We start from the raw sequence: 12,859 nt of genomic DNA on the forward strand, positions 1-12,859 counted from the left end.
TTTAAGATTACGGAGAATTTGTTTTGTTTATGGATGCATTTATTCATCAAGTAAATTAATTTTATAATCGTTTTGTTCTTGACTAAATGATCAGTCGGATTATTTACCAAAACCCCAATGCAAAAGGATAGCTGGGTCCCAGTTTCGAACTATTAAAAATTATATGACTTCTCTCAGGATCAGACCAAGTCGGATCTTTTCTCTGATTACTACTATCACCCTGCCAATTACATATTAGTATGATACTACTGATTACCTATCAGTTACCCTTCAATTAGATTGGACAGATGATTGTTTTACTGCAGTGCAGACATGAACGTTCATCCACGAATATTACGTTTATACGTCAGTCATATCCATTCAGTTATACTTTCTAAACACCCGAGGACTCTACTATGTTACAAATTTTCTTGTTTTTGGTTTTACAATCTACTTGTTCTGCTATATCCAAAGATGATCATATATTCTTGCGTTGGTGTATGATATTCTGTATATATTTGCTGGTTCTCTTACGGTCCGTTTTGTTCCAGAACTGTCAAACACGCCTCCAAGGAGTTCCCCGGAGACGGCTAGCGTGGAGGGCGAGGGAGAGGGAGAGACGACCATGGGGGTGTCAGGGAGAGACGACGATGGAAGCGAGGGAGAGCTCGACGACTTCAACTCTGCGCCGAAGAGGAAGCAGAGACGCTACAGGACTACCTTTACCTCCTTCCAGCTGGAGGAACTGGAGAAGGCGTTCTCCAGGACACACTATCCTGACGTATTCACCAGGTAAAGTGGAAATAGAGAACCAGACTGATCCAAAAAATGGCCATTCATATATCATATTGAACGGAAAGTATGAATTGTAAAATCTCTGCATGAAAGGGTAGCTTCTTCAGCATTCAAGCTTGGAACCTATGAGGAAAACGTGAAGGATAACGCATCTAGATTTGGATGGAAATTGGATTTGGGTTGGAACTTGTGGGAGTGTATATACTCGAAGGACGTATTATGTCAGACATTGACAGTCTGTCAGAAGATGTTAACATTTATTGAAAAGGGTGGATTTAGAGCTCAAAAATGGCGTCGTGTGGTTGAGGTTGGAACTAGCTTTTTATACGGATGCATCCCATATTTTGTATATCAGGGAGTATAGCTTTGAAACCAGAGAATATAAAGTAGGCCTTCGTACGTCACTCAATAAAAAAGTCAAGATATCCTAACGTAAGGATATCCTAAGGTCCTAACGTAGCACATTAAATAATTAAGGTAATCCTCAATCCGATGGCCCTTTTGTGTATTTTAGACTACCTTTATACAACACCGTAACACCAGTCCAAAGGACATTTCTTATCATTAAAAGATCATCGTTTAATGAATGGATTGTAAGCTTTGTTACTGACTGAGATCAGTCTGGTCTATACCCAGGATCGTTTACGGAAAACACGATGACTTAGGAGAGCTGGATTTATTTTTGCAAGCTTATGGTTTTTTAGGATCTAACGATTTTCTACTAGGAGAATTGAGACAATCGGTCTAAAGATTCGTAAAATTACCACGCAGTACATTAGTAAACACAGGAAAATGGTGTTTATGGCTGTCCTACAAATATTTGTAATGACATTTTGATAATTTAATGCTGTAAAAGTTGGACCCAGCTTGACTGAAGCCTAGCCTAGCACACATCGTCACTTGTCAAGGTAGCAAAATGTATTAAAACTTAATTCATACAATTTGTTGATAGTGGTTCAAAAGTGGAAATATTTACCAAATTTTCTCTGAGAGATAAAGAAAAATGTACAGAGATAGAAACTATATACTTCCTTCTAATTCCAAACACAAAAGCCCATGATAAATACCCATATTTACGTTCCACAAACGTCGTTGCTAGAGAAATGCAGATGAAATATAAATCCTAAATTATCCTAACTTCACCCAGTCTGGCGCCAGGTCATGTTCACCGAATGGAAATGACAAAACCTCTCCGGCATCTAGCTCGAACTTATTCATTTCCCGCGGGTTATTTAATTATCTCATAAATATTTCGTTCGAGTACAGGCGAACAAAAGAATCATGTAGCCAACAAAGTAAGCCATAAATATGTTTGAATGGCGGTAGTAGCGGTGTAGGCGTATTGGGCTGTAAAGTTGGGTGGTTTTGTGCCAAATAGGCGTTCCAATAGCTAACGCCACTGTGCTGTATGAATAATTAACTTGCAAGGCGCTCAATACACGCTGTAGTGTATGGCCTATGTAGAGAAGCATATCTTCTGTGTATTCTCGGACAATACATGAAAGTACATTAATCTATCACCTCAATCTGTTTATTTTAACAGAAATACAACGGGAATATATTCTTAAGAATGAAGAATGTACAAGTAAGTTATCACGCCCAAAGATTGTTAACGATGATTGCGCAGTATTAAATACACGCTGAAGTGTATTACATGTATCACCTCTGTATTTTTGGGCAATTCAGAATAGCATGATTAGATGTCAAGAATGTATATTAATTCAGGTGTCTGAAATAAGAATTTGTAATAACATCCACAGGTTAAGAACTTTTAAAATTTCAAAATTCCTGCAAAAATACATTGGATTTTAGTTTTAGCACGTACTGTTTACTATTTACTATTTTACTGTGCATGATATAAAAGTTGCTTTTAACAGTAATTGTTAGGTATAGGGTTTACATATAATGTTGTGAAAATAGGAGTCTTTTCTATTCCTTATCAAGAATCCCTAAATTCAAGAAAAATCCCCCTCACTTATATAACCAAAACTGGATCTCTTTGTTCTCCATAAAACTCACACTACCTCAAGCAGTCAGATGGGGGTAAATTAACGACGCGTCGCGAATTACAAAGTTTAAACCGTATTCTTTTATGAGACAAATTAAGCAGCGGTGTAATTTAGGGCCAAATTAAAGCTGTCAAGCGCCAACCACGAGCCGTGTGACGGACAACCGAGGGGTTTTGAAATTCAAACAGCCCAACAAGTGTGTAATTTAATTTCATTAAAATTATGCAAAATGTGAGCGCGCTATTCAAATTGCATTAGAGAGATCCGTCTTTGTATCAAGATTCTGGAGTTATCAGATAAGTGGATGTAATACTGCTTCCGCCCGCGCCGCCATTGACACGTTCAAGGTTGCGGTTTACGCCACTACTGACGATTCCACGTACGTTTGGCGACTATGGTCAACTTGACCAAATTAGATTAAGGGGTGTAGTACTGCTTCCGCCCGCACCGCCATTTATTTATTTATTTGTTTACGGTATAACACCATTTTTAAACCACCATTGACACGTTCAAGGTTGCGGTTACGCCACTACTGACGATTCCACGTACGTTTGGCGACTGAGCCAACTTGACCAAATTAGATTAAGGGGTGTAGTACTGCTTCCGCCCGCACCGCCATTGATACGTTCAAGGTTGCGGTTTACGCCACTACTGACGATTCCACGTACGTTTGGCAACCATGGCCAACTTGACCAAATTAGATTAGGGTGTAGTAGTGCTTCTGCCTTCACTACCAGCAAAGTTTCAGCTAAATTAAGGTAACTACATTTGGCAGTTCTGTCCTTCGTACAATTCAATTTTACGTAACTTCCCAGTAGTTGGGTAGTACTCATTTAATACGCAAAACGATTCACACCGTCAAGATTTTAGTTTACGAAACCACTGACGATTCTACGTATGTTGACGGTTTATTCCCACTAGTACAATAAAATTCAGCCGGTTTCAACAGCGATTTCTTCCTCCCTCTTGCCAAACAAGGTCAGTTTTTACGCGTTAACAGGATGACTCTTCGTATGTTTGTCTCCAATTTAATTAAACGCATCTTTTTCATTAGAAGTGTAATGTTTTTGTTTAATATTTTCAATTAATCGACAGCATATCTTAAATTTCAGATACGACCACGGACCACGAACACGCAAATTTTAATTTTTCACCTTTGGTACTTAACACAAATTTTTTCAGTGAAATCAAACTCTTTGATGTCTCTGAACATTTTTTAAAAGCACACTCTTTCTCTTCATCTGTTGATTAAACATTTCACAATTCCCTCTACAGATTTCCCAGTTAATTTTCTCCAAGTTCAGGAAGGCGTCCGTCAGTCCGGCTGTTAACGATATAATTGTGCTTCCAAACATCCCGCTAATAAATGGCTGTTATTTATATTATATAATTACACGGCCGCTGCGGAGATATCCATATTTACATAGAGCCCTGGGCCTCGATTACCATATATATAGACTATTAGGGGAAGGGCAGGTAGCTAGAGGGGGGCTTTCAGTTTCAATCTGGGCCTGATTGAAGCAAGAGGTGTGAAGCCTGAAGAGCTATTAAACCCTACAAGCGGTGAAAGTTGATTTAATTGCCGACTGTTTGAGTTTTAGCTTGTAATCGTGTCGATGAGTTTCGATCTCGTTCATTGCGATGGATGAAACGAATTAGGTAGTACTGTAAAGTCACTGACATTTGACAAAATAAACAAATTATGAATGGTGAAAATTGCTGTCTTTCCTCTTGTTTAGGTCTAGTTTCGTGTTTCAAGTGCCAATAGCGTATATATTAATTATCATTAAATGTAAAAGAGGAACTCTAAGAGCTTTGTAGAGGTTTCTTATAATAAGCAAATCACTCTTACTGCAAATCTCACAAATTGTCAAGGAAACATAATGTGTGGTCTGATTACATTTGACGACTCAAGCTCCTCAAGCTCACATTGACAACCTAACAGAATAGTGATGGTCAACCTGAAATTATGTGTTCCATTTGACTTCTGACAACGCAAATAAAGTAAACAATCTTACGGCTTCATGTAAATATTAAAGTGGTAGTACAACTTCAAAAATTATTAAACACAACTAACCCAGACATTTTAGAATTTTGAATCTACTACTGTACCTGTGAATGTTTCCTACGATCAATATACTATCCCTGATTGCCAAAATTTAAAGGAATTGTACCATGCACCCCTCACTCTTTCTCTAGAACTAAGACCTTCGCTCAATAATTTGTGTTATCTAAACTTCTATGGGAATCAATTGACATCTTCCTGCACTCTGAACTTTCATTGACCTCGACCTCTTCATGAGAGGTAGTGTGCTAATTAAATTTAATCAGCCATTTCCAGGATACCATTGTCCATTAGGTGGTTCTAGGCGGGTGGCTTCCACCGGAGACATCGACAACACATTAGCTATCAGAGGAAGCGGGCGATATGGGGATGAAAGTCGGAAGAACCCTTGTTGTATCGTATCTAGGCGACTTCCTCGAATACGGAAAGTCGCCGGGAATCACGATCCAAGAGCTCCATTTCCTCGAACCGAGAACATAATTCTGCAAGGAAATGCTTGTTGATTGCGTTAAGTGTCTTGGATGGTATAGCAAAGAGAAGGAATGCTTATGATAGGATTATCTGAAATGTGAAATGAAAAGTAATGCGTGATGCTTTTAACGAAAAAGTCAAAAGGTGAAAGTGGGGATTGACAGATGGGTCGGGAGACGCTCAGAAGCATGTCTGAAGGATTAAAGAGTGCTGAATTGTCCTTCAAATTTAAGCTATGTTTGTGTTTCTAAAGTACATTTTATTACCACAAATATCACAAAAATATTCTTTTATGAGATGTTTATACTTTTTGTGAAATGCGTCGTTTTTCCCTCAGTATCAGCTGTACTAGCATAGTATTCGGATGTCTACAATATTTGTCAAAATACTACTATGTTGTAGAAATAGCTTCCTTAAAACTATACTCCGAAGTCAATCCTACAAGTAACCTTTAAACATCCACTCACGAAGAATCCCCACGGAGAATTCAGTTTCACTTCATACTGCCTCCTTTAAAGGAATCCCTTGAAAACATCCCATTCAAGAACCTTTGCATTACATCTGTTGGCCAACGTCAACAAAAACGGTGAATTCCCGCGCATCTGCCTTATGCGAAGCTGTCGTAATCGGCGGGAAATACCGCATCGTTTGCCCAAGTCTGTACTGCTCGATGGTCTTTTAATTGTGAAGCCAAGTTCCTCGTGAGACTTATGGAACACCGGAGTCTCGTCTGAGTAGATCTGCGAGAAGAATGTCAACTGACATTCGCGACTTCCACGAACAATGTGTAATTTCTCTGGTGAACCTCTTTCCCGGCGGCTCTCCACTAGTGAAACTCGCCTTCTGCTATTTTTCCTTAACCGATAAAATTACTTGACGCTCGACAAACGCGTTGTGACGATGAGAACTGACTGATCTATTGTGAGAGACTTTACGTTTCTCATTTTTTGCGTTTACTTTCTGTTACACTTGCACCCAAGAATAAGTGCTATTTAAAAATTGGGAGTGAGACGAAAAAATGATACTTCTTTTATCTTGTACATCATATGGGTATTGTTAGGATGGAAGGATGTAAATCTTTGTCAGAAGGTCTTAATAGGAAATAGTAGTAAACAATTTCTCTATTTGTTTTTTTTATCCATAAAGTCACTGGGAATCACATCAACACCTGGAACATTCACTTACTTTTTGAATATCTCAATTATTGCACTATTTAGATTATATCACGCTGTTTCTTTTATACTGCTTTTAGCTCATACAAATTATTTTCATACGACTTTAAACCTCTTGCATTTGTGTTGAGGTTTTCAGGAGATATTGCTTGCGTGAATGGAAAACTAAAACCTGATGCTGATAAGCGTTCAAATGGTTCGTCAATTTAGTCTCTCATTTTGTGACGGTTGTTCATCATACACACATTACAAATTTACAATACCTACAATCATAGATAAAAAATTAAAATTTGTGTTAATTCTATTTCACAACAATTGACTTTAACTCCTCGTGAGGCAAATTTGTCCTCTTTGACAAAGAACACATCCAAAAGCTAAGCCACACAATTGCCGTAACACTGAGCAGGTCAATGTTGATGTCATCACTTCCAACTGGTTCCTTCCCTTGGCAAAGTCCACCTGCGTCGCTGCGGGCCCAGGAACCAGTTGTCTCGGAAGGAAGTCAACCGGTCTATCTGCGATCCTTCTAATTAAAACTACATCACATTAATTTGCAAATTTGTCACAGGTCGGGAAACATGCAATTTTTATAATTTTACCTTGGTGTTGACCGAACAGCCAGCAAGGTTAAGCTGCTTGTTGAGAATAGTTGAATTTTGTAACTAAAACAACGTGATGCGATTGGTCTCGTAGCTGTTTGAGAGTGCAATTTATTTTGTACCGTTGAAACGTTGTCCAATCCAGTTTCAAAATCATTATTTTACGCTGAGATACAGTCGGTGTATATGAACAAAAGATTAATGAATTAAATAGGAAGTAATAAAAAAACTGCTTGACTTTAGTAACTCTTCGGAACCATTTATTTTAACCAAGGTCATAGGACATTGCTTGAAACATATTGGTTATACGAAAAGGTAAACTCACTCATAACGTGATTTACAGAATAGTTTTCCTATCGTTACCAAGCCAGAGCTCCTGATTGTGTAGTCAAGCCGTTTGACTCAAACCCTTGAATGAAGGTAAAGGGCAGCCATCACTATTCGACTTGTCAGAATCCCATAGCCACATCAATGTCGCGAGAACTATTGTTGCACTTTTCCCGATCAGCTGTTCCCGATCAGCTGTTCCCACCTCGGTCGGAAGCTGTGGTGGTCCCTGACGATGTCTAATCGCCGAAAGATTTGTAGGACTCAAGACACCACCATCAATCACAGTTATAGCTCCCTCGCTACCGACAAACTATTAATTACACGCCAAAGATGGCCGCTGATTCGCATCGCTCGCACCAATTAGACAGTTATTTATTCACGGATATGATTGTTTTATTGTCGGCGGCCCGTTAGCTCCTATACAAATGGCGGTGTAGTTACAGAACCGCCCGTCATTCGGTGTTCATCAGCTGTTATTTACCCGCCAAAGAGTGCCGCTGGAGCGGTGTATTTGGCGGGAGTTGTGGCTTGTTCGTTCAGCACTGTATTTACATTGATGGTTCAGTTATGCCGCTAAGGAATGGAGTAAAAAATGGTTTTAATTGAATTTGAACAAAACAGTATAAAGTGTATGACAAGCTAACCTGACTTAATATTACACTTTTATTTGAGCAACCAATACAAAAATAAATAAATATATAAACAAAAAAATTTACAAGATCCATACAGTAAGTCTTGAAAGGTAATAGCTGAACATGGATTGTCAAATATTTGTGCAGTCTATATTGAATATTGCTACTGTACATTAATTTAAAAATAAATTTACACTTTTTAACGGTTCACATGCATGAGGGTAGACGATTAAAACATTTCACTTGTCTTCGTAAATCATATTCTACAAGTTATATAAAATTAATTACATAAATTAAAATTATTATCTACCCCTATTTTTCAAATTTGGTCAAACCCACATCAACATTTATCTTGTAATAACATGAGTAACTTTCGAAAATATCCCCAGCTGCTCTTTTGGCTATTGACCAATTTCAAAACAAAGTAGAAAACGCCCGCAGGACAAAACTGGTTTGAAGTTCCAATCGTTAACCCTCATCTTCAGCGGAAATATTGTAATACATCGCAATTGTCAGTCTAGTAATTGTGGTACGTGTCAAAAATGATCAAAGATTGTTAAAATCCATTGATGAATTAAGTTATATTTTGTTATATTATTTAAATTAGCTTAAAGCACGGTGCAGGGAGAAGATAAAAGGTTTATAATTAAAAGGGCAAAGCGTGCTTTTATCCTTGCTTGGATTGAAAACTTGTCTTCACTTCGTTCAGATAGTTTTGACCTCCAATTACTGAAGGCCCTTTTGATTATGCATGCCCTGTTTCATGATATGTAGTGAAATAACATTTTAAAATAAAAATCCTCCGGTCAAAACGTTGGAGAAAATTCATAACGGACATCACAACCTAATCACCAATTTATAAATAGAACAACCGTTGAAACAAACCGTTACCGAGAGAAATTACCGTCCAATCCGGAAGAGCTGAGATTATCTAAAAAATATTAAAAGAGGAAACTCGTACGAAGACCGAATGTGAAAACATAATTGGCGCTGAGTACGAGTAGTTTTTACTCGGTGCAGGCAATTATGAAGCGGTTGTCATTAGAAGACATTAGTACAAGGACAATTAGACCAGACTAACGACAGCTAATCGTCAAGTCGGACTGACGTCTAAACGACGTGCAATGATGTCAATTGCACCTTCTGATTGAATTTATTGCATTGTCGGTCTCTTTATTAGATCTATCATTGATTTCAGCGTAACGACTTTCTAATTCTGGATAGAGCGAGTTAACTCTCGTTAATGAGCTGCAGTGTCCTGTTGTGATGATCGTTAAGAAGTGTGGTCTACAAGTAATCTGCGATGGTTTATAATTCGGGATGCTGTACTTGTAGCGGATTATTTTCAAGCCAAGAGATCATTATGAAGATGGTGGATTCCAATTCGTTAACACTTTTGGGGATAATATTCCTTTTCAATCCTTATATGAATTTTGATCACCAAATTGTTTATTCTTTGCAACTTGTAAAGCATCAACCTTGAAATTTCACATACTTTTTACAACACAACCCCTTCTTTCTTGCCAACTTCTTGTTGAGCATGCCTACTTCTTCTAATAAACTAACACCGGATAATTTTGAAATATTAATAAAAAAAACAATTCTCTCTGTTATAGAACTCATAACTAGTTTAAGCCTTAAGTAGTTTTCAGCAGCCCTATCTCTTAATCCTTCCACTTAATTCCTTTTCCACCTTAATTCCTTTATACCGTGAATTGTTGATTCAATTAACTTATACTTCTTCTAATATATTTTGTCTCCAATTTCGTAAAGATAGGTGGATTCCTTATATTACTTAGACTTTAAATTTCTTAAGACCCCAAAATCCAGCTATTCGTCATTGGGGTTTATATAAATAAACGCCAAACGGAATCTTAGTCGGTAAAGAGGCTGCATAGGTAATCTCACTACTTTTTGCTCTCTCGTTGCATTCATATTCACTTTTAGGATAATCTGTACAAAGTACATTGATTTAAGATCAGGGAGAGCAGAGGTAAACGTAATTTCAACCCATCGTTAACTTAATAAGTGGCCAAACCAAAACTAAGCATTCATTTGTCCGATTTTCTTGAATAAGTCTGTGTGAAAGCATAGCTTGTTCAAAGATTTTTCAGAAGTTCAGATATAACAGAGATATGCAGCAAATGTAAATCCAACTCATTGTCAGATTGAATCAAACAATGACCACACATCAACTTAGCAGGCTGATGGTAAAAAATCCATCAGTAGTTGTTTAAGATTTTTCAAAAGACCAGACATCTAAGAGTCAAACGTGTTCCCAACCCATTGTAAACGTAAATTAATCAAGATCCAAACTCCCACTAATACGTTTTATCATTCAAAGAAACCCAAGTAGATATACAACATAATTTCCAGAGAATCAAAGATAGCAAGTTTTGGTGGAAACAGTGTCTAAACGCCAACCAAACAATTACCCTATTCACATGATTAACAAGGCCAGAAGCTGAGTGTTCTCATAGATTTGTCAGCTCAGTGAGTGGCTAGTGACAGCCCGGGTGAGTGTTGCAACCTAAACTCCAATTAGAACTAATTGTCAGAAGGGCAGGGATTAGTCGATTAGTTGGTGATTGGGGCAGTAGATGATTTACAGACAACATGGCTGCCCCACTGATCGGTGACGTCGAGTTACCTGCAGTATTTGGTTTGTCAATGACATGAGTCGGTGCTTGTTGATATCAATAGTTCCGGAGAAAATTGATAGCGGAAATTACTTAATGTGATCAAACGAATGAAAAAATTGTCTTTGCTATCAAGCTATACTTGGTGTATCCCTGTGTTGTATCACAGAAAACGTACTTTTCTGTGGTTGTATAGAATTAGGCCTACTCTGCATGGTATAAATCGTCAGTAAAAGCCACTTAAAAATATAGTTTTAATCTAGTCAAAACGAAGCACAATGTGGCTTCTGCCTTTCAACTCATATGCATTTAAGAACTTTGGTGCTGTTTGGAGGTTCGTTGTACAATGCAGGATCGAAATACTTGAATGCCCTTTTCCCATCCTCTTGATCGTTGTTTGACCCCTTAGAGAAAAATATCATGCTTTTTAACATTGACAGCAGTGTGGTCCATACTCTTGACGTTGCATCTCTGGGAAGCAATGCAGAAAGTCCATTTCAGAGGTCCATGTTCACGATCGCTCAGGCAGAAAATAAATCGAAAGCATTGACTAACTATCAAACGATTGACTAGAATAATTGCTCAAGGCAGTGCCAATTGCAATTCGTACAGGGTAAATAATATTACAGCTTAAATTTACAGACTTAGCTGCTTTCGAAGTCAAGAAATATCTTCCTATCCTATTCCATAATGGATATATTTATAAACTGTACCAACTCAACAACAGCGTTATGATTGTCACTCTTAACCACCAACAATCTTAGTGCTCAAATGTTGTCATCTTCAATCGTATGTCATTTCAAAACCCTCATATAAAGCTCTCAAACTTTCTTCACTGTCATTGCCTTTTAACTAACCCATCTCTCAGAAATCTTTCCCTATTTCATGCTCATTTTCACCACAGCAAACGTTTCCCTTACCATCGTCCTTGAACCAACTCATTCCTTGAGGCACAGACAAGGGAAACAAAACTTGTATTTCCTTAGTCAATGCTTGAGGTGACCTTCTTCATCAGATCACCCAACCTCTTTAACAACTCCCAAATATTTACCACTGTCTTAACAATACCCGTATGTTGCAGGGAGGAACTAGCGATGAAGATAGGGCTGACGGAGGCCAGGATCCAAGTAAGTCCTACATTACACTAATTGATACTGGTACAGTCCCTAATGGCGGCCTAATTAGCCCGTCAGGATGTGGCAAATTGATACTTGCGCCCTCGTCCGGTCCTGTCCTTTTTCGTACTGTGTAATGTTAATTAATCGCACTCATTACTATATTCAGACAGACCTTGGCTTGGTGGCACTCCTTGGTCACTGATGTTTATCATGGTGTTGATTCCTCTGTTTAAAAATTTGAAATATTTTCCGGCTAGCGTTGATCACATTACTTTGGTAAATACGCGTTGATGGTTGTAATTTAATTTTGATGCAGTCTTTCTTCACACAAGATTGAGATTGTGACCGGTATTCCTGCTGTTTGTGTTCCAAAAATATCAGTAAAATAATATATAGTAAAACAATTATTGTGAAAGGTGATGATATTAGATTACCTCACTACCTCATCCTTTGCTTTGGAGCCTCTAGCTAGATGACTGCAGAAACTTTGTATAAGAAGACGTTGCGTAATAGTGGAATTAGAGTCATTAACATTCCAAACAACTGCTTCTGAAGAAGCAATTCTTTATAATTTGTTGATTGACATTTAACTTCACCCATTACAAGTTAACCTTTTGTCGGATACAATTACTGTAATAATTTACTCATTACATGATAACCAATATTTTTCTTTTGTAGTAGAATAATGTACACATATCGATGTCTTTAGGTCAGCGCTCTTAAAAAAAAGGATGTTTGTGTGATATTGCTTTGCATCGTTAAGAAATCATTTATTCGCTTGGGAAAATTAGTTTCTTATAAGTTTGTTTGTTATATTGTGCACAAATACTTAGCTTAAGTAGTAAATTATGTAAATTAAAATTGAGCGCAACAACAAACTTTACAAAATTCCATGTCTTAATTTTTAAGGTCCATATTTTAATTTTTATACACTGTTGCGATGCATAGTAGGAAAAGTATTTACGATTATAAATTTAAATGTTGAGGTAATAATATGGACAACCTACTGCAGCTATGAGTGGGAAAAATTCTTAGAAAACACTAAGAAAC

General features: G+C 37.6%; 1 protein-coding gene across 1 annotated transcript in view; it reads left to right on the plus strand.

The window, feature by feature from the left end:
* LOC129000603 (homeobox protein aristaless-like) overlaps nt 1–12,859 on the plus strand; it is a 126,337-nt gene that overhangs the window by 96,865 nt on the left and 16,613 nt on the right. The window contains exons 2-3 of the mRNA XM_054427565.1: nt 531–771; nt 11,773–11,818. Coding sequence (XP_054283540.1) covers nt 531–771; nt 11,773–11,818 — 287 coding nt within the window. The remainder of the gene's footprint in view (nt 1–530; nt 772–11,772; nt 11,819–12,859) is intronic.

This window comes from Macrosteles quadrilineatus, unplaced genomic scaffold (genome assembly GCF_028750875.1).
Source record: "Macrosteles quadrilineatus isolate MER2022 unplaced genomic scaffold, UCM_ALF_1.0 Scaffold_8__2_contigs__length_117827958, whole genome shotgun sequence".
NCBI classification, from domain to species: domain Eukaryota; kingdom Metazoa; phylum Arthropoda; class Insecta; order Hemiptera; family Cicadellidae; genus Macrosteles; species Macrosteles quadrilineatus.